Source organism: Spodoptera frugiperda, chromosome 25, assembly GCF_023101765.2.
Source record: "Spodoptera frugiperda isolate SF20-4 chromosome 25, AGI-APGP_CSIRO_Sfru_2.0, whole genome shotgun sequence".
Taxonomy (NCBI): domain Eukaryota; kingdom Metazoa; phylum Arthropoda; class Insecta; order Lepidoptera; family Noctuidae; genus Spodoptera; species Spodoptera frugiperda.
Genome location: NC_064236.1, coordinates 7,875,713 through 7,898,143, shown reverse-complemented (window position 1 = coordinate 7,898,143; position 22,431 = coordinate 7,875,713). Strand labels below are relative to the sequence as shown.

The following is a 22,431-nucleotide window of genomic DNA, read 5'->3' as shown; positions in this document are numbered from 1 at the left end:
GTGCTCTCGGGAGAAACCACAAATTGAACAGCCGAACCGCAGACGCAGGTCATAAAATCTGCACGTGTAACTGATTTTAATTCTGTGTTAGGAAATACATGGATATTTTGGAAATTGACAAGTCAAAATTATTTTGTTAAATTCGCGAGTAGAACTTTGAAACTCAGCTAGGTTAGATTACAAATGTATTAAGATTCAATTGTAAAACCAATAACCCAAGGCCATTATTTTAACAAATGTTTAAAATATTATTATATCTCGTTATCTCACTGCATAAACACATAATACTAAATTCACGATACGCACTGCATATTTAATACAAACGTTTTAAAACAGTGCTAGGCTTTGTAGTCTATTAAACTAGTCCTGTAAAGATCGTTGTTTGAGATAAAAATGCCGATTGTTCGACAATAATTAATTAATTTGTACTGTCCGTTGTCCGTACATGGCACAAATCCGTTTAAAACTCATAATTATATTCAATCTCCACAGATCGAGTACAATAAAGTACATTAAGCGACGCAAAAAGTTTCTAGAACATTCCATAAATAATGACGAAAATGGCTGACGATCGCTCAATCCTTTGTCTGTGGTTCGACTAAATAAGAAAAAAAAACGCAAAATGTCACGTTGATTTTCAAGGATCGAACACTAATTTTGTAATTAGTTTAGTTTTAAATAATATCGTGTGAAAATAAAGCGTTAAAATGGATCGTGTTTGCCATTGTTGTGCCGCTGTTCGTGACAGACTCTCCAACCTTGTAAATGTGACGATACCCTAGCTGCCAGCGAACCCAACTCACTTACTGATTTTAAATTTTAATTGAGAGATAATCGAAATACTAAATTATTTATAATTCTTGTTTTATTTTGTGTAAAGTCGTACCTATGTTTTATAACCCTACGATCATTAAGTAGGCACTTATTAGCTTCAGCCCGCGGCTACACTCTTTTGATTTGCATGTAACAAAAGAACTGAGCTATTTTAACTTTCTTAATAAATATCTTAATTATTTAATGTGATTAAGCGACAGAAGACTACAAGCTAAAGCATTATGAATTGTGTATCTTGTAAAGAAATAAAATAAGCAATTTAATTCACACTTCTCACCGCTGAAATTACCTATTACTTACACTTACTGTAGGTTAGTGTAGGTAGGCACAATTAAATTACAAGTAATTTACATTACTTCTTAAGAAAAAGGAATAAAATTTTACATAATATTCTAATTAGAAATTATGATTAATTCAATTATTTAAATATAAAACAAAAATAGTAAGAAATACTAAGTATTTCCTTGAAACGTTGTTGAATAAAGGTAATATCCCTTTTACGCCAATTACTCAGTCAATTTCTTTATTATTTCCTTACTTTTCCGTATCGCAGACTCTAGCAGACATGCACATGGCAATACAAGTTTCACGTGCAGAAATAACTTACTTACTTAAATAAAGAAATATATACCGTAATATATTCTAATTACAATTATATTATTAGCTCCTAAACACTGTTGTAATATTTACATACGAATAACATGAATAAGTATTAAAATAAAAGGTATTAGAAACTAGAATTGGGTGACAAATAATAATAATATTCACATATGTAATAATTATGATGATTTATGTTAATGAAATCCAACCGTTTCTTTGTTTAGATTTGTTTTAAAAAATTAACAAAGAATGTTTTATATTGCGAAGTCTATGTAATACTTAAAATGGTATATTGTTTTAATTTCACGTGAGAAATGATTTCATATCGTCAGATTGTATATAAACAGCAGAAGTGCTACATGAAATTGTATTCAGGTTCCGTACATACCTAAAACAGTACCTATACTAAATTAAATTGAAGTTAATTTTTCATAAATACTATGTAGGTACGGCTAAAGCATGATGCGTATTATTATGTCACTGGCCATAGTTTATTAGTGTATAAAAATCTACTACTAGCCTTTATATTAAAAGCACTTTAAATCGTTATTAATTTCCAGGAGTCCATATGTCATGTGAATAGTGTAATACGAAGTCTTAAAAATTTAGGCTTCTTTCCCTAACACGAATGGCCTCCATGAATACAATGTCTGCCAATGACTATCCATTCAGGGAGCATGGGACATGATGTTACGATGCAAATGATCTGTTATTCCAAGACTTACTCACGCTTTCGGCCATTGAATGCACTTCCTACTCGGCGCCGGCGCAGATCGAGCTCCCATCGCAATGGGTTATTGACCTACTTCGGTATCCACATACGATTCACATGGTCGTTATTTTATATGTTATAAAATATCACACGTGCTCGTTTGAAATGTTCAGTTTCGTAACCTTTCATTATAATATTATTTAGATTTTTATTAAAGTAAATATGTACTTATATAGTCTTACGTGTTACAAAAGAATGTATTGTTATTGAATAGAATTCGTTTTTCTCAGCCTATCTTCGCGCATACCAGAGAATGTTGAATAAGACGTAACGTGGGCAGACCTCCCACTAGGTGGACCGACGACATCGTCAGAGTCGCGTGGAGCCAGTGGACGTCTCTTGGCTGATGATGATGATGATTAAATTACAGAGGAACTTGAAAAATATGTTTCCAATAAACTCTTCAATTATGATGTTTGTCTGTTCAAGTGAAGAGATACGAGACCTAAACAAATAAATTGTTTTCTCAACAGTATCTTTTTCGGCTCTTTATTCAAGTTGTCAGAGTGCACAAGTCATGCACAATAAGAATAAAATGTGTTTACAAATGATTTGACAAAATAATTTAAGCCTTTGGGAAATACCAGCAAAAACCCCCAGCAAGGCCGCGAGACGTAACAAACTTGCATTAGAAACATTATTTCCTACTTTCTCCAAATCAAATATTTTTCCTTATCTTTATGACAAATCGACAGGACATACCTATATAACCTAAACTTAATATTATAAAAGCTAAAAAAATTGTTTCTTGGTGTGCGCTAATCATCGAAACTACTGGTTTGAATTGGATATTCACTTTTGTCTTGGATCGTCCTTTTTATTGAGGGAGGATATAGACTATAAGGATGCCTTTTCCAGAGACACATCACATACTCGACTGCTCATCTTTCTCGCACTGCTACTTTGCAACAGCGCATCTTCATAGCACATCTTACTCGCTCTACATAGCTATTACATCTTCGTAGCATAGCAACATAGGACATCTCAGGTGGAAAAGCACCCTAAAACATCACGCTATGATCAATTCGCTAAAGGCAAAAACGATCCTGCACAAATCGGAGAAGCCTAGTTGCCAAGCACCACGGAAGTAGACACATGAATTATATCCATAAGTACTGAAAGGAGTAACGTGTGATTTGAACGAAACAAACATAAATGCTTGGAAACTGGTAACTATGTACCACAGGCCACTTAAATAAATCTACATAGCGCAGTTGGCAAAGTTCTAACACCCACGACGTTTAGCCACAACAATAAAGGCCCGGAACATGAAAAAATATTAGAATTATTCATATTTTTCCATAGGCGTAACTTCTGTAGCCACATACATAGTAACCGGCAGTACAAATCATAAATAAAATATAATTGCGAACAATCATGAAGTACTATAATAGCATTTGTGTTGCATAGTTATAGTAACATGAATTATTGATGATCCTGATAACTGACCTTGGCTAGTCACAACGTATACTCTCAGTAGTAACGGGAACTGTAAAAATGTCTTATCAATTATTATCAGAAGCCTTGCAATCGGTGTTATTTATTGATCGATTAAATAAGTTGGTAAAATCTTAGTCACATCACGAGCCATAATTGTCATAATGGTTAGACAGTTGAAATTTTCGCATATTCTACAACAAATGAGATTATTAATAGATAAAGATAATTAAGGATCCTCCCATGACTTACACTTGGCAGATATTTTTGTGTGAAAAGCCGGTAAATGGGCAGACGGATCCTATGATGGTAAGCAATCGCCGCCGCCTATGGACGCCCAAAACACCAAATCGTTACAAGTGCGTTGCCGGTCTTTTGATGGTTAAGAATTTAAGGGTTGTGTTACCGGATTGGTAAGTTTGGGAATTGGGCGTCAGGTAACTTCACTTACAAAACTAAATTCATAGCAAGCGTTGTTTCACGTCGGTTTTCTGTGGGGCCGTGGTATCACTCCGGTCGAACCGGCCCATTCGTGCTGAAGCATGGCTCTTCCACACTTAAACACAAACGTTTGTATTAATTAATAACCCATCTATTGAGTTTCCAATGTTTTGGTAAATCACTGCAATTATGAATGGTCTACCAGGAAAATCGTAATAAACATCTCATATTCTATTTTCCCTAAACATTGCGGTTTTAAAAATTACCGTAAATTACTAGTTTGACATGCCAAGAAGCTGAATAATTTGTATCTTTCCTTAGCCATGGTTTTTATTCGTATTACAGTAAATCAAAGCTAAAAGTTTTCGTAAAATTTTACATTGGATTTAGCTCTGTTTTAAGTAAACCTAATCATTCGGTTTTTCATTACAAAACACATTTAAAAAATTGTTTATTATTAAAAGCTTTAAAAATAAAAATAATTTATTCAGCTTCAGAAGTATTATGCTAGATTAAAAAATGTTTAAATATAATATACTACATACATTAGTTTTTCTACCAGTCCCCATACTATCTTTTGTTAGTTGGTGCTTCTATGTTTTAAAGATACCTTATAGGATGCCTACCGATTCAATAGGTAATAAGTATAAAAAATATCTATATAATTTATCTTCTGCTAGTCCCCATGGGATAAAAAGTAGCCTATGTTACTTAGATCATAATCCCTTCCAAATATTATCCCGATCCCTTCCACCGTTTTGACATATAAACTCACAAAATATTCGCATTTAAAATATTAGCAAGATGAAACGAGAATATAGCAAAAGTTTAAATTTGGCCAGAAGGTCGACCAGCGGTGCAATTGACATAGCCAATAGATAACGTTCTATATATCAGTGAAGTAATTAAACAGGCGAAATAAATATAGATTACACGCCCAATTGAGCCGCCTTGGACTGTCTTATTGGTTGAATGATCACTAGTTCGACCTCAAGCCTAAAAACCTAAAACTGTGATGGGGCTGAAGAGAACAGGTCAAAGTCTTCTTGCCTTTTTCGTTCTCAAAATACTTCTTCTCTTAACGGTCAAAGATATATATAAAAAAAGTGTGTAAGAGTGGTAGCATGATGGTATTCTTTTTGATGATGAGCATGATTTAATTCCATGGGACGAAAGCGTAAGTATTTTTTTATGTCGGCTAAGCCCGCCACAACCTCCCAAAACCACTGCGACTCCTGTATTCAGGGTCTACAATAGATAGGATAGGACAGACAGGAACACAATATATACAACCATGAAAACACCGGAACACTGAACTGCGGTGCGTCTCAGAGACATGAATGACTGTCTTGGTATCTTGGATATTATTAGAAGAGACACAAAATAAAGCGTAAGTGTAAGTGATGAATTCTGAGTAATATAATACCAAAATACACTAAATACAACTACATGCCTACCTTACCGCTAGACTAGACAACTATAAGATTAAACATATAAATTATAATTTACATTAAAATATACATTAGACAAAGCCAACACGGATCATTGGAACCGGACTTTTGATTTCTTACTTCCGTACCTATGTTTCTAGTTATATAAAATACCTAGAACATAGAGATATAAGAAAAAAATGTCGGCCTAGACTCATTAGTCATGTTGTAATGTCACTGCATACTTACTTAATAACTCATTGTAAATTAAACTTAAGATTAAGATCGGTATATTAACATTGTATCTAAGTTGTTGGATCAACCCTGGTTCTGAGAGATTTAATCAAGAATTAATGTTGATTCACACAAGACAAGACGCTGAACTTTGTCTACACTTTTATATGAAAAATCAATGTATATTCTTTTACTAACAAAACTTAGAATTGATATTAACCCTGCATTGTTAAAATCTATAACGATTCATAGTAATGCTACATATTTTCTTTTTATTGTATAAGCCGTTTACGAGCAGACGGCTCACTTGATGTTAAGCAATCACCGCTGCCCATGAACACCCGAAACACCTTGCGTTGCCGGCATTTTTAGGGGTTAGGAATTTAAGGGTTGTTGGGGAATCGGGGATTGGGAAGGGGGTAATTTCTTTATTTACTCCAACTACGATTTATTGTTTACGAAACGTACCTATTTGTCCATCAAGGGTTCCTATTAGTCATAGGTTCCTATACATTTATTTATGAGACAAAGACATCCATATTATGTTGTTAATACATTAAATGCAAGTAGTTTTTATTAATTTATTACTGTAAGTAATAGTAATGATAATAATTTGTCATTTGAATTCTTTTACGAATAAAAAACACCGCGACTTAGCGTTCTTAAATATATTTTACGGCATTATTAAATCAATAGATTTAATCGTCTAATTATTATTTATTTAAACACCCAATTAGCATTTTTATGGATAGGAAGTTTATTCTTTAGGTATTATTTTTACCAAATGGTTCCTTTTTAATAGAAGTAGGTAGATGCAGTCCTGTTATTATTCTTCTTACTTAAAACGGAGATAAAATTATAGTGACCTTACATCAAAATATTTGATTTCAATGCCATCAAAGTGTTTTATCCTTGATTTTGTTAGATTCGATTCGAGAAAGGAAAAATATTTTAGGGTGCCGATGCCGTCAACCTAATAGTTTGGAGGTAACATTGGAAGGTGCTAAAGTAACGTAATGAGGATCTTAGATTGGTAAACGCGTCGCATGCGTTTATTTTTCCGTGTTGTTTCTCAATTATAAGAGTGAAACGCTTAACACAAATCCTAACAAAAGTCACAGGACACTGAAAAATTTTACCAGACAAGACTCTTCAAAACCGAAAATGTTCAGCTAAAGCCGGACCGATGGCAACCGTACTTCCACACCAAAGGGATCGCGTGATGTTTTCATATAATTTTATATATTTTTTTATGTTATAAACGACCTGACGGATCACCTGATGCTAAGCAATCATCGCCACTAACGGAAACCCGAAACACCGGAGGTGTTACAAGTGCGTTGCCGGGCTTTTAGGGGTTAGAAATTTAAGGGTTGTTGGACAATTGGGAATAGGGACGATTGGGAAGGGGGGTAATTGGGCCTCCAGTAACCTCACTCACGCAACGGAACACAACGCAAGCGTAGTATCACTCCGGTCGAGCAGACTCATTCGTGCCGAAGCATGGCTCTCCTACACTTTAACTTTTTTTTTCATTTTATTTATATTTTGTCATTAACTCAAGTAATCCTTTGCTGAAGCTATCAACTACAATCTCCCAGGAGTTGCAGGCACAAAGCAGATTAAAAGTTATTGCACACGCTGGACTAGAACCTCATTACTGCAGCATAATGCGATCTAAAAACAATTTCGCGTTGCTTGTTTCACCATGGCTTTTATTTTAAAGGTATTTGTAGGGGCCATAATATCTTCCTATATTATAAATGCGAAAGTTTATATGTTTATTTGATACTCATCCACGTCAAAACGACTGAAGGTATTGAGATGGAATTTAGGGTAGATCATAGTATCAAATAACAAATAAGCATTTAGTTACTTATTATCCCATGGGGACGCGAACAAAGTTGCTGGGAGAGGCATATAAAATAAAAAGAAAATCCATGTATTATGTTTTGTCCTTGAATATACTCATAGACGATTGTAATCATTGTAAAATAAAATTAAGGTCTATGTGTCGAAATTATATCTATTAACAATTCTAGTCGTTGCAAGAATCTGGAAGGGCGCCAGGTATTTGGCAATAGGTTCTTCTCCTCAAATGATATCATAGTACCTAGACATAGGTTGTAGGTGTAACGAGTAATGGAGCTATTTTGTAGCCTGTTTACAAAAAAAACATTATTTTATTAATTTTATATAGTACACGATAAAGTACAAAGTATGAAGGCCGGCAACGCATTTGTGTCTCCTCTGGTATTCTGGATGTCCATGGGCGGCGTGGATCGCTTACCATTAACCGATTGGTGACCCGTTTGCTCGTTTGCCACCTATTCCATAAAAAAGTAGCAAGATCATTATAATCATTAACAATAGCTCCTGGTAATCGACTATTGGGTTATGGGGCTCGCCAGCATTAGACGAGGTCTCCCATAATCCCCACGTTGGGCAAGTTTTGAGAAAGGGTCTTTTTTCTTTTCAGCTAGGCTCTTACTTGACACACCTGAAATGTAGAGTTGGTTGCAAAATAGTATTTCCACTATGCAGTCATCATACTTCAAATTATATTTTGTAATAGTTAAAATGTAATAGTCCAGCAGTGGATGATGATGATGGTAGTTTTTAATTCACTGTTAATAAATTATTATAAAGCATATAATATAGATTGATTAGATCTTAGATGAATCATAGAAAATCTAAAATACACGTATTATTCATGCATTCTTTTTATACATAATAAATTAATTATGTTGTTATTATATTAATATTTATTACTTAGTTTACAAAATTATACACATTTTTTTTATACATGGTGATTTCACTCTTTTGTACACTGTATAAAAAATATAAATTCGATGACAATTAACATTAAGTACCTGTTTTTAACACGTGCTGCCGTACAACATGCAGCGTCGTTCATGGCAGACACACGTCTCTCTAGAGATTTATTTATTTACTTATTAAGTAGTAGAAATAAACATGCATAATTTTACAGTTTAAGCCAAGACGGAAGGAAGGAAAAAGTTTATTTTGTACATTTGATAGGTCGAGGTTTGGACGCTATCTCGCTTGATGGTAAGTGATGATGCGGCCTACGATGGAAGACATCTGTACATAAGCAACCTAGATGTGTATTAGGTATACTATATACTTAGTACACATCTGTCATCTACTGACCAATACTTAACAATAAAATTCTTAAGTCCTACCGCAATACCCACAATGTACTCCTCAGCTATTGTCTCCAGTCACTAGTAAGAAAACCTCAAGGATTTCCAGTAACTCGGCAAAGTGCATGACCTAACAATAATTGCAGCTTTTCCCACGACCTTCTCTCACTTTTCTCCGATCTTCATATTATCTTAGAAGTCAGAACTTTAAATAATTAGATCAAACCGCCATAATTGTAATCACTTTTCTATCTTTCATTGTCTTTGCATGGAATATTTAATTATTTACCCTTGTTCTATATTTCTAGTAAAATGTTAAAATGAGTCATTGTTTTGTGCATAAATTTCGCTCGCGGTCTAATCGTCAATCATTTCCAGGGTCCCGCCTAATGACGCACTAATATTTATCAAAATCAGTCCGGCGATTGATATGTTGAAATATAAACCAAACTCACTTTTATGTAGGTATATAATATTAGTAAACTTTTTCCTGTTAACCAATAAAGACTTTAATCAGATTTTTGGGTAACTTAACTAAGTACATTAGTTATTGCTCATGCCCTTCAATTCAAAGATAAACGTTCATTGGACTTAAATAAAATCCTTGAATATTCTATAGGCATGCATTTTTTACCAACTTTTTTACTAGTACACATTACGGGGCACTGAAAACAATACTTAAGTGCTAAAACAATTTGTCAAATCACAGTACAACGTTTTATAAATGATGTAAATTAGAGACCAAATGACCAAAACAACGAACTCTAAGGATCTCGACTAGCTATATAGCCGAATGACAACATCGCATCGTCACAGAGATGATCATTGGATAAACTTATTAGTATGTAAAGCCCACATGCCGGTCGAACGACCTCGCTGTCTCTAAGTTTTCGTTGGAGTGACGTATGCAGCGCATCATATAATCTCATGTCCCAAGTAGTACTTTCGCAGCAATCTCGATGACGCAGTAATGACGTCGGTTATCGCAATTTTACCTCAGTGTACGGTACCGCACAGTTAGCGACTGAGCGCGGAGGGAATCCCCAAACGATCTCTAACCCATAACTTTCTGTTTGGTCTTTTTTGCCCACATGCACGCCATTACGTGCAACCTGGGAAACCCAGAAGTGAGAACTTATACTTACTTCTTGATAGCAACACTGACTTTTGTTCCCACCAAGTCAAATTAAACTAAAGGTTATACACATAATAAAAAATTAAAACGAACGCATTCATAATTATATACTTCCGTTTTTTTAAGTACCTACCAGTAAAATTTGCAACTTTAATTTGGTGAACGATCACGTACGCATTTTTGAAATCAGTCACTTGTGATATAATGAGGCACAATGTTCATGTATCATGTAGTTTGGCCATACAAACACGGTATAAGAACATTGAATCGCCACCATATAAAGCCATGTCAACGTCCTGAAGAATACATTAAGTATTATGTTGTAAATGCAAAAATCTGTGAAAAAACATAATGTGTATTTTGACTCCAGCTTGCACTAAATCACAGTAGTTTAGACCTACCGTAATAGAACTAGAGTTCTAAAGTTTAAACTCATTTCCTCTACAATGACTTGACTTAAATCAACTCGTAACTTACTTTGTACGTGTCAGCATTGTTGTGAAAAGATTTTCTTCCTTTTCCCACAGAAAATTTAAATCGGAAGTGTAAAAAAAAAATCTGAGATGGCTATTTATGTTAAGTGCTATACTACTTAGTCTCGGTGTTGCTACCGCAAAAAAGAAAGGAAAGAAACCGAAGTAAATATTTACTTTACTAAATAATGACCACATTGACCTTGAATTTAACACGCATATACTAAAATACGACACCAGTACAAAAATCGCGTTTACATGAAGAAAATCACTGTTTACTTTTTTTAAGACAATCTAATAATTCGCAGATTAATCAAATTCTATGAATAAACAATAAATACAAAATATTCACGTGAGGAAACTAAAAAGAACCGACCGAAGCTCGTCATAAAATCTGACCAAATAAACAAATTAGCATAAACTATTGCACATACAGAGTATATATTATCATAATGGGGGATTATTCATATGCTGCCCTAATTAATCGATTCTAGCGTCACAACACACATATCGGAATAACCGAATCGATTTTCGAAAAAATGATCGTAACAACATATTAGAATTACTGGTATCCGGTGCGACCTTCTAATTATAATAATCGAGTTGATGTGACGTAAAGCTATGTTTTGGCATTGATCGACGTCGCATAAAGTGTGTTACTCACTTAATGGTGTTTGTTGAATAACGTGGTTTTTGTGATTTACCCTGCGATGACTGTCATTAGTCCAGTCGACACCTCGTCTTTGTGGTCATATCCACAATTGTACATACATTAATTAGTTCGAGATTGTTGAAATATGATACATAATGATCACTGATTCACTGATTCACTATGTTTACTTTTAGGGTGTGAGATGTATAATGAATTTGAATGATGTACATTGTTCCTATATACCAAATTCTAGCTGTTAATGCAAAAGTAATTCGGTCTGTACTATGGTATAAGATGCTTGGGGCCTCAAGAAGGACAATAGATAATTTTTGTCCCAATATGAGGTACCTAACCGTGGGATAATTATTTACCAAAGCTGCCGCTAAAACCTAGGTGTAGACTAAGTTTATGCCTAGTATCATTAACTGTATTAACGAAACATAATACTTAACATAAAAGGATAACATTAAAAAAAGGATAAAATAAAAGAATAGAGGATAAAGGATAAAATAAAACAAAAACATTTAAATTAAGTTTTAATTTTTTTTTTGTTTAAATAATTATAGATACTATATATCTCTCCAGGATCTGATGTTGAAATCCTAAAGAAACGAAGAGAAACTTTTAAAAAATGTAGGTGCGAGTAATACGTCTTTTATGTTTTTCAGTGCAGATTTTTAAACACCACTTTTTGATAAAAGTCTATAGTCGACCTGATGATGGAGCCGACGTCGTAACTACCTTGTGTTTGGGCTTGATTAATTTGTATTGATAAGAACTTTACACCTAGATAGAGCGGTACTATCATTAAGGGTCTGATGATGAAGAACTGTAATTTTACTAACCAACTGACAGGTTAGAAGTCGATGCCATAAACTTATATCGAAAAACATAACTTAATCACGAAATTGTAAACAGCTTAATATTAGGTTACTATTATGTTATTTAGTACTAATGGCACCTACTTACAACCTGTCAATGGGTAAGTAACCTATCAATACTAATAATAGTTATACGAGTACTTTTGATTTTTAGTTTTTACTTTCTATTTTTTTTTTTTACTTTCCAGTTATTTTTAAAGTAGAGTAGTTTTTTTAAACGAAGTTATATTTTTATTACAACAATTTGTCATGAAACGTCTTTTTATTATCAAAATAATTTATAGCGACCAATAAAGTGGCCAGTAACGTTTATTAAACTAATGGTTTTCTTAGAATTAAATCCTATTGCAGCATAGCTGTCAATTGTTCTATTATTTATTATTGTTTAAGACAGTTTTTGCGTCCGATCTTTATTTAGTTGACACCGATGCCATGTAATCAATGCTGCATTAGTAACTGAAATGGGACAAGGAGACCTTTTTAGAGTTCTTTAGGATTTTAAATCATCATTACTATTCCCTTTAAGCAAGACATCATTTGACATTATATTTCATATTATTTTGTAAATGTATGTTACCCAAGTGCAGTATCACAAAGGTTCTTCATATAAAACACTAAAAATAATAGGCAAAAATGTCCTTAAAATTAAATAGGCAAATATTTTCAAAATATTCACTATATTGATTTTAATATCCGCAAATGAATTAATGAAAGCATTTACTTTAAAATTACTTAATTAATAAAAAAAATCAAGGTCTAGTAGATATAGTAGGGATTTATATATTACAAATGGTTTGATTTTTATTGTATGTATTTTACATGATTATGATACGTATAATGGCAGTAAAAAGATAAGTTTTCCAAATTGTTACAAACCGTAATACGGGTTATTCCATGATGCTCAATTCTTGATTCAACCTTGAAACTCCTTTTTTTGAGGAAGGAAAATAATCCAATAACTTCTGCAGCCTTAGGCGAAGCTACAGGTAATGTCAGACTCTTACTGACTAAAAACCACCCCGTTCCTACCAGGCTTTTTGAACTGGAGACCCGGTACTAGGTAATTCGCAGCTCCCAAATCAGCGTTAGCATCTACTTGATAAACATTACTATCTACATAAATAGTTTACGTTCTAATTGCTAATCCTCAAGATTAGTTAAGCATATTCAATCTATTTAGATTATGATTTTTGTAAATATTTAGCCTATAACATTGATCAAACATTAGAAAGATAGAGCCATAGAGTACAATAGCATTCATTACAACTGTTTGTGTTCATGACCATTTGTTAATGATCATGTAGGTACACAATACACCCTATAATCATCATCCATTGCTAATGCTAAATAATAATAATCAAATTACCAAAACAATTACTTTTTGACTCCCAATTTTAACCATATAACTATTTTTATAAAATACCTAATTAGGTAATTAGGGAACTAAACTGCTATAAACACAATACTAAGTTACCAAACATTTACAACCTATTTGGACAAAACAGCCCACGTGGACAAATTAAACATCTATTAATTTGTAATTTCATCTAGTAATTGTGTGATAACGAAACCACACACTGTTATCCGAAAATCTTATCAGTACGGTAATATTTTGAGGACATTTTGGTTCACATCTATTTTGCTAGTTAGAGTCAGCAGTGATAGTGGTAAGTAAACTGTTCGCTAAATTATTGTCATGAAATAATTATTATTATTGGCATAAAATAAAATAACAACAATTATTGTCATAAAATAACAATAATTATTGTCATAAAATAAAAAGAATCATTGTTATAAGATAAAAAGGGTATATTGTTATGTTGCGACCGGTTGTAGGTAATTCCTGTGGTCTTGCCGGGTGCGTAGCACTGGACCCACGGCGCTACGAGTCACAGGTAAAACCTACCATAGAGGGCATTCCAGGAAAATCTTGAGTAACTACCGCAAACTCGTTTCTTATTGTCATTAACACTTCTTGTCTTATGTTTTTTTTTGTTTCGTTATTGCTATGTTCCAAAATCGAATTTTGTCACTGGCAATACTAAGTAAATAAGACTTTTGTGTGTCCCTAAAATACATGAAATCCATTATTTATTTACTTTTTTATCCTTCTCGTATAATATACGAAGTTCTTTATAGATATCCCTAAAATAAAATTAAAACAATAAATAAACAACGGAATCAATTAAATAATAAGTGTTTAATCAAATTCAGTGTTCCTCATGTATAATGTCACAATTATTTATTTTATAATTGCCGTAGTCTACTTCCGAGTTTAATAAGGCCATTTCCGAACCAGGATCTATGTTAGGATCTGGTGGAATTAGAAAATATGTTTGGGGAATATGTAGCTGTAGGTGTGTGGTGGGTAGACGCAGCTGATGATGCAGGCTCAGGACCGGGGGATGCCGGCGGCAAACGTCAGGAGGCGCGGGGGCCTCGAGCGGCGCGCGGGGCGAGGATAATGACGCATGCGCGACGAAAGGCGCTGCGGGGTGGGAGGCGCGCGCCTAACACTATTTAAACTGTTCTTACGAACGGTCATCATGCATTGGTCTGTTTGCAATCCAAAGTTTAGTTAGCTATAGTAATACGACAGCTCGAGTCGCAGACAGACAGGCACAAAGCCCGTGGTCGAGACAAAAAAGCTCTCGCAGACAATACGCTAGCTAATCGCGCAGTGAACCTTCGTTCAGGCCCTTCAAATACCAGTGGTGTGTCGTGAGAAGCCATGGCCGTCGCAGCTGCCCAGAAGAACCGCGAAATGTTCGCCATCAAGAAGTCCTACAGCATCGAGGTGAGGAGCTCGCCTGCAGCAGCAGGGCCCGGCCCGCTCTCTGCAACGCGTTGCCAGCTCGTTTACTACTTCCATTCATCCCATACATTGCCACCGCTTTACTACCCACAACTTCAAACAAATATTATTCCCGCTCTCATAAAAACATGATGCTTCCATTTGTTTACAAAACGATATTTTTCAATAGTCAATTTGTGCAAACATAATAAATATTTCGTCCATAAAATAAATTATCGAAATATTTAAGTTGTAAAGAATAATAAAGTTTTAAGTGATTATAATTTTAATGTTAGTATCAGTGTCGTATCAGTAATTTAATAGACATTTATGTTTATTAGAAATAATTGTGATGTCCTAAAAACTAACTTTAATTAACTATGGCCCCTGACCACCACCAACATAATTGGAATAAAAAACGCATCGAAAAGTAATTCCTGTATAATTAATTCACTAGTTATTTGACTGGCTTAAACAAAGAAACTAGTATTTACAGTGCACTTGTACCAACTTAAAATTGAGTCAAGTTTTGTTAACGAAAGTGATGAAAAGTTTAATTTTAACGTGATCGGTTCGAAGCAACATAAAAGTAAATTAATTGCTTGAATTAACTGCCCATCAATCTCCCGCCGAGAATTAGATGATAATCAGTCTGTCATCAGTTATTGACATGTCAAATTTGCCCTTGTGCTACTCTGTAACAATGACCATTAACAATGTTTACTGAACGAGCCAATTACCAACCATTTACATAAAATACGCCTAAAAAACCGTTAAAAAGGTTTTCTATAGATCTCGTAACAATCATGTTTGTTTACCTGTGAGAAAGTGAAGTGTGAAAAATATAAATTAAGCCGTTTAATTACAATAAATAGTGTATTTAAAATTGTCATAAAACTTGAGAGTTGGATCTTATTACGTGATGTAGACAGGGCCTGTGCCACATAATTACAGTGGCCTGTAATTATAACACTGTTTATGTGACAAAGGCACTTTCTAGACGAAATCGCTTCGTCGTGTGACAAATACGCAATATTCACAACAATATGTTCTAAATAAGTCATTGTTCCACATAAGACGAGAGTCTAAGAGCCCAACACAACTTGCGTACAATAAAAACAACAGTTCTTATCAATCTCTTCATTGTTTATTAGCAGATTAATTAGCATTGTGAATATTCAACACGTCGCCGCGTCGCGTCGTAACCGTTACCTCACGCAAGCAACTTTGTGTTAAATAATCACCTGTTGATTGTTTACTTTTGAATAATATTTCCATCGTACTCTTCAATGAATGGTGGAGGTGACATCTAAAGCTTGTGCGAAGTCTTTCTGCGAATTATGTCAGAGTTTGTATGCAACAAGTGATATATTTGCAAAGTTGTAACTGATTACAAATTAAATTTAAATAACGTAAAACGCGTACATCCTCTGTATTGCCTTGCGACGAAACCAATATTATTCTTTTTATTAAAATTTGCTGTGCGACCAATAAGTAGGTCTGTGTCCATCATGCTATGATTATATTATTATCGCTTATTTTATTATTGGCACCTAAATGATTGTATTTCCTTGACCGTCGAAGGTCGGAATGCAAGGCGGTGCGACGCTCACCGACTCCGCTATAATCAGCAAAGATCGTTAAAATTCTATCATGTGACGCGATGGGCACAATTAACTTGTCACAATGTACCAAAATCGAAGCTGATCAACAAAATTAAAATATGACCGGCTCGATTTTTTCTTGCACGGTTGCACTTGATTCACAATTAATTAGATATCGTCACGCAAAGTGCAGAACCTAGGAGCTCGATCTACAATAGTATCGAGGTCATTCAGGTATGCCCTTGACCAATGCAACTTATTTAGTGCAATCTGATTAATCGTTTGTACAAACTAATTGAAACGATTACCTAAACAGGTACATTATATTAACACAAACTTAAACTTCCTTCTTGACGAACTGTGCGGACTATTCACAATGCTAATGTATCACTGTAGGTTAACACATCGTGACTCTAAGATCAAATTGAAGGTAGATATCATTATTCTTCTCGTCGGTCGTGCATACCAAAACAATAAAACGCTTAGATTAGATGTTCTGCAGCGTCAAATTGATTAAGTGGTCGTAGATATGCCGAGTACGTCGAAGGGTGGATACAGGTCGACGGGCGGCACACTCTGGCTTGGCTTAATTACCCGCCGACCGATTGGAATGGTGAAGTGGCCACTCGGGCACACCAAGGCTAAAACAACCGGATTCCGAGTCCTGTCCGCTCCAGTTAGGCGGACCTTTAAATTCACAATACAGTGCGCGACACCGTTTCCGCAGTCTTGTAACACTCGCCACTAGTTCTGAGGACTCTGTTACTTACTCTCACCAGTAAAAGTCCGGAAAAACGCCTTTGAGTCGCGTAATTACCAACTTCGTTGCATTTCAGGGGCTCGGTAACAATAGTGAGTGATTAGCGCAACCCTTGACATACATAGTTAGGCCCGCACGGCCACTCTAGTGGAAAATGCTAGGTCTCGACGCCCGCGCACTCGACCAGCATCACGTCAACGTCGCTCCTTAGCCACGCGGCGGAAATTACATTGTCATCGGCAGCTCACACCAGCTGCACTCCAATCTGTTGAGATTCATTCGGTGGAAGATTAGTTTTTGTGTGTACTGAATGTTGAATTTAACAGAATACCTATACGAAAGCGCAAATATACATTAAATAGTTTGAATCAATTTATGAAAGTGTGGAAGTAATTAAGTGGCGCGCTTTGTTTCGCGACAGCGCAGCGCTAAGTAAAGACATGAACGAGCGCCGTCGCATTGTCTCTACAATAAAGTCGTGTAGTCACAACTCTCGAATTGTATAATTGGCTCCATTTGAGCGCAGTCGACCAGAAAGTCGCGTTCCTTTGAAAGATTTCAGTCGCACGACTTCGCATCCGGAGCAAGTCGCAAGGCGGGTATAATGGGAGCACTTTACACCCGGCCACACTCAGGAAATAAGCTTACGAACTTCGTAAAAGCAATTCCTACTCTCACATGAAATATAATGCGATGTGACCGCTTTATATTTATAAGGATTTAGAAGATCAAACTGTTTTAGAGACGACTCCTTTGTGCTCGCTCGCTCGAGTGAAGACATTTTCTCTCCCACGCTTTGGGATTTTCATTTTATGATAGTAGTGCGGTTGGTACTTATGGTTATATAATATATACCTAACTTTAATAAAAAGTTACAAGTTATAAATAGAATCCATTAAATATCCATCAAATTGTAGCTATTAACAATTTATCGTCTACAATTTCGACGATGATTACAAAATGTTGAGACATCAACAAAAACAATGTTTAATAAACACCTAACCTAACCTAACCACGAATATTATAAATCTCGATATAATTAATGAAATAAATAAAATCAGTTAAGTTATAAATATTATTTCATGCTACCATCAAATCAATCAGCAGTCATTTCCACGCATCAAATCGAAACATCATTCAAATATAGACTTAATGTCATTGTATTAAATGTATGTATTTGTTGTTGCAGAACGGTTATCCGTCTCGTCGCCGCTCGCTCGTAGACGATGCCAGGTTCGAGACACTGGTTGTCAAACAGACCAAACAAAGCGTACTGGAAGAAGCACGCGCCCGCGCCAATGGTAAGCCATGGTCACATTTTAGTCAGTAAGAGTCTGACACTCCCTCTCGACTCACCCAAGGCGAGAAAAGTCATTGGATGATTTTCCCCCCTCAAAAAAAAAAAAAAAAAGAAGCCATGGTCACATACCAACATTTTCAGGAAAACCCCGACCATCAAAACTAATGACCGAATTTGAACCCAATTCACATACACGAGATTTCATAACCATCTCATATAAAAGCAGATTACTCATATAGTATTGTACGGTGCAATGGAAATAATCTCGGTTTTGAAACCGTAATAAAATCACCGTGATAAAAATACTTACTCGTAATACCGTCAAATGGACTTTTCAAATTTTATTTTCTATTTTTGCGTTATCATTTCTTTATTTATTTTCTTATTATTTTATTTTTATTTTCCTTTATTCTTTTTTATTTAGACTCTGGCTTGGATTCCGATTTTATCCAAGACGGGATTCATATTGGCAATGGTGATAACTCGCCGACTGTCGAAGATGGCACCCAACAAGACGAGACTAAGAACGGTCACCTCGGTAATTGTTTTTGTTAAGCTAAAATATTCTGTTGCTTTTATTTTAAATTTTATTTTATTTTTTTGTTTATTTATTTCTTTTTTTATTTTATTATTTAGCTGATGCTGATATCGGCGACGATGCGGGAAAAACGGACGAGGGTCAGTATCTTAAACTGTGACATTTATTTACGACTGATAACTGTTATTATTTATTGTTCTATCATTCAAATATCGCAGAATATTCAATGAGTCATCATCTTTACAGACTATACTCTGACCGAGGAAGAAGTAATCCTGCAAAACGCAGCGAGTGAATCTCCCGAGGCAGAGCAGGCTATCCAACAAGCCGCGTTATTGCTACGCATGCGAGATGGAATGGGCTCACTGGCTCGCATCCTCAAGACCATCGATAACTACAAGGGATGCGTGCAGCATCTCGAAACTCGTCCTTCCCAGCTGACCGGCGTCCAGTTCGATGCCCTCGTCAAAGTTAGCATGTCTCGCATCAACTTATTGCAACTTATCAGATCTCTTCGACAGTCGACCTCTTTCGCTGGAGTTAACCTCGTATCTGAGAACAACATCTCAAGCAAAACCCCATGGTTCCCCCGCCATGCTTCGGATCTCGATAATTGCAATCACCTTATGACCAAATATGAACCTGAATTGGATATGAACCATCCTGGTTTCGCGGACAAGGATTACAGGGAGCGAAGGAAGCAAATTGCCGAAATTGCTTTCGCTTACAAATACGGAGACCCAATCCCATCCATCACCTACAAGGATACTGAGAACGCTACTTGGCAGCGAGTGTTCAACACTGTGTTGGACCTTATGCCCAAGCACGCCTGCAGGGAGTACAAGATCGCCTTCGGAAAGCTGCAGGCGGCCAACATCTTCGTGCCGCAACACATTCCCCAGCTCGAGGATGTGAGCAACTTCCTCCGCAAGCACACCGGGTTCACGCTCCGCCCTGCTGCCGGGCTCCTGACTGCCCGCGACTTCCTTGCTTCCCTTGCATTCCGTGTCTTCCAATCGACCCAGTACGTTCGCCACGCCAACTCGCCTTTCCACACTCCTGAACCGTAAGTACCACTTTCATTTGAGTTTATCAAATACATAGAATGTCGATTATTATTATCAACATCAATTAACAAACCATCCAGTTCCGTTATACTCACTACCGCGGAAATAACGAGTGTAGATATGTCAGAGATATTCAATAACGATAATTAAATTAGGTTCAGAGTTATTGCCTTGACGCGTCTTTTACGGAAATATTACGCAACAAATCCTTGTTGCTGTTATGTAAATTAACCTAAATCATGAGCCGATGTAGAACAAACCGCTTAAATAATAACAAGTACAAGTATTTTCATACGATGTTATATTTTGCACAGAAATAAAAATATGAAAGAACATTCTTCTAGTGATCCTAGAGCATAAAACAATTTGCGAGTTGGAAGAGACGGCGCCGGCGCGCGTAGTGTCGTGATGGAACTGTAACTTCGTTAAATTGAATTGCTCACTTATTAAATAACAAAGTTACACTTTATGATGAATACGAGCCAAGGCACGGCCGTCAAAGGCGATAGTTTTGAATCGTCACTTCAACTACCAACTTTGTTATGGAGTTTACCAGATACTTTTATTGTATTACTTATCTAGCTTCCTTTGTTTAAAATAAATATTTTTTAATTTGCAGTGATTGTATCCACGAGCTCCTTGGACACATACCTCTATTGGCTGACCCCAGCTTCGCCCAGTTCTCACAAGAGATTGGTCTTGCATCTCTTGGCGCTTCGGACGCTGAAATTGAAAAGCTCTCCACTGTAAGTTTAAGTTTTGAAAACAAATTGAATAACATGATCACAGCATTTTATTTGTGCCAATGCGAATATGTAAATTTTGTGAATGGGCCCAGCTGTTGCGAAATATGTCTTAACAGTGTCGCTGCATTAATACGCCCGATGGCGGTGCATTATAAACGATGTTGTCTTTGCTCAGGTGTACTGGTTCACCGTTGAATTCGGACTGTGCAAGGAGAACCAACAACTGAAGGCGTACGGTGCCGCTCTCTTGTCCTCAATTGGCGAGTTGCTGCATGCTCTCAGTGACAAGCCGGAATTGAGGCCTTTCGAGCCCGCATCCACCTCTGTACAGCCCTACCAGGACCAGGAATATCAGCCGATCTACTATGTAGCCGAAAGTTTCGAAGATGCCAAAGATAAATTCAGGTAGTTATTTTATTGATCTAATTCAACTTGACAACTCAATCTGTACGATATAATGTGTGATGGTAACTAACGCATGACTCTTTGACGCAGACGCTGGGTGTCCACCATGTCGCGTCCCTTCGAGGTGCGCTTCAACCCGCACACGGAGCGCGTGGAAGTGCTCGACTCCGTCGACAAGCTGGAGACTCTCATCTGGCAGCTGAACACCGAAATGTTGCACCTTACCAACGCCGTCAAGAAGCTCAAGGACTCTCATTTCGAGTAATCAGCCTACCCGTAGTACACTTCAATGGTTCATTGCACGTGGCCTCGCCGCATTCTGTATAGCTAGTGATATAATAGATGTAAGACTGTTGTTGGCGTGTGTGGAGCGTATGTGCGAGCGATTGTGAAAACCATCCGATGGTACTTCGTTGAATTCCTTTTTGTACCTTATTGTATTATTTATTATGCCAGCTCATTGCCCGGGGCTCGGAAACTGCACAGAATCCCGATTGCCCATTTACGGAACCTGCGTACGTTTCTCGAGTCCCTTACTATTATTAGTATTAATTTATAATTTAATGAAACACAAATGAATAAAAAATGGAGCACCAAAAATATATAAAAATGAATCATAAAATAAATATGCGTTTGCGTGGAATAAGATGTTTTATTTGACCTAACACTAATACAGTGTTAAAATCTCAACTTACACAGGGAATTTCACCCCAACCAGAGATGATTCTCTTTCAAACACCTGCCAAAACACAGGCATTCTTGAGTTCAGACACTGTTGATATTGAGCAATGTAAATCTTTCTTGCAATTGATACTAACATTACTTACCAAAACACACCTTGATCATTGAGATTACCTTTTAGTTTATTTGAATATAACATCTTCTTCGATTCTCTAATTATAATACAAAACTCCTTAATATCACTTACATCTACCTAATACTTAACATCTGTAATCAGAAGTCGTCTGATCAATCTCATGCCGCAAGCTTAATATCACAATCAAATTCAAAAGACATTTAAACGCAAAATTTAATAAATGGAAGTATAGGTTCGAAGCAATCAGAGCGGGCGAAGCGAGCCTGTTGGAGGCACACCTGTAATCAGATTTGTGCGGGCCCCCGAGGAATACGACCGCTTTCAAGTCTGCAAACCTAATCGGA

The 22,431-nt window shown here is 36.0% G+C and overlaps 1 protein-coding gene across 1 annotated transcript; it reads left to right on the top strand.

Annotated features, from left to right (window-relative positions):
- Positions 1-14,595: 14,595 nt before the first annotated feature.
- Positions 14,596-21,916, top strand: LOC118263443 (tyrosine 3-monooxygenase). Its single transcript, XM_035575452.2, has 8 exons — positions 14,596-14,853; positions 18,404-18,515; positions 18,939-19,052; positions 19,151-19,192; positions 19,299-20,118; positions 20,739-20,865; positions 21,041-21,270; positions 21,361-21,916. Exons 1-8 carry the CDS (start codon positions 14,788-14,790, stop codon positions 21,533-21,535), a joined length of 1,686 nt encoding a protein of 561 aa, XP_035431345.1. The 5' UTR covers positions 14,596-14,787; the 3' UTR covers positions 21,536-21,916.
- Positions 21,917-22,431: the final 515 nt, after the last annotated feature.

What these genes read in the sequence shown, in the direction of transcription:
- LOC118263443 (XM_035575452.2), top strand. Translation starts at nt 14,788, where the DNA reads ATGGCCGTCGCAGCTGCCCAGAAGAACCGCGAAATGTTCGCCATCAAG. An exon ending in AGCACGCGCCCGCGCCAATG is followed by an intron (nt 18,516 to 18,938) that starts GTAAGCCATGGT and finishes TTTTTTATTTAG; the next exon opens with ACTCTGGCTTGGATTCCGAT. An exon ending in CCTTTCCACACTCCTGAACC is followed by an intron (nt 20,119 to 20,738) that starts GTAAGTACCACT and finishes TTTAATTTGCAG; the next exon opens with TGATTGTATCCACGAGCTCC.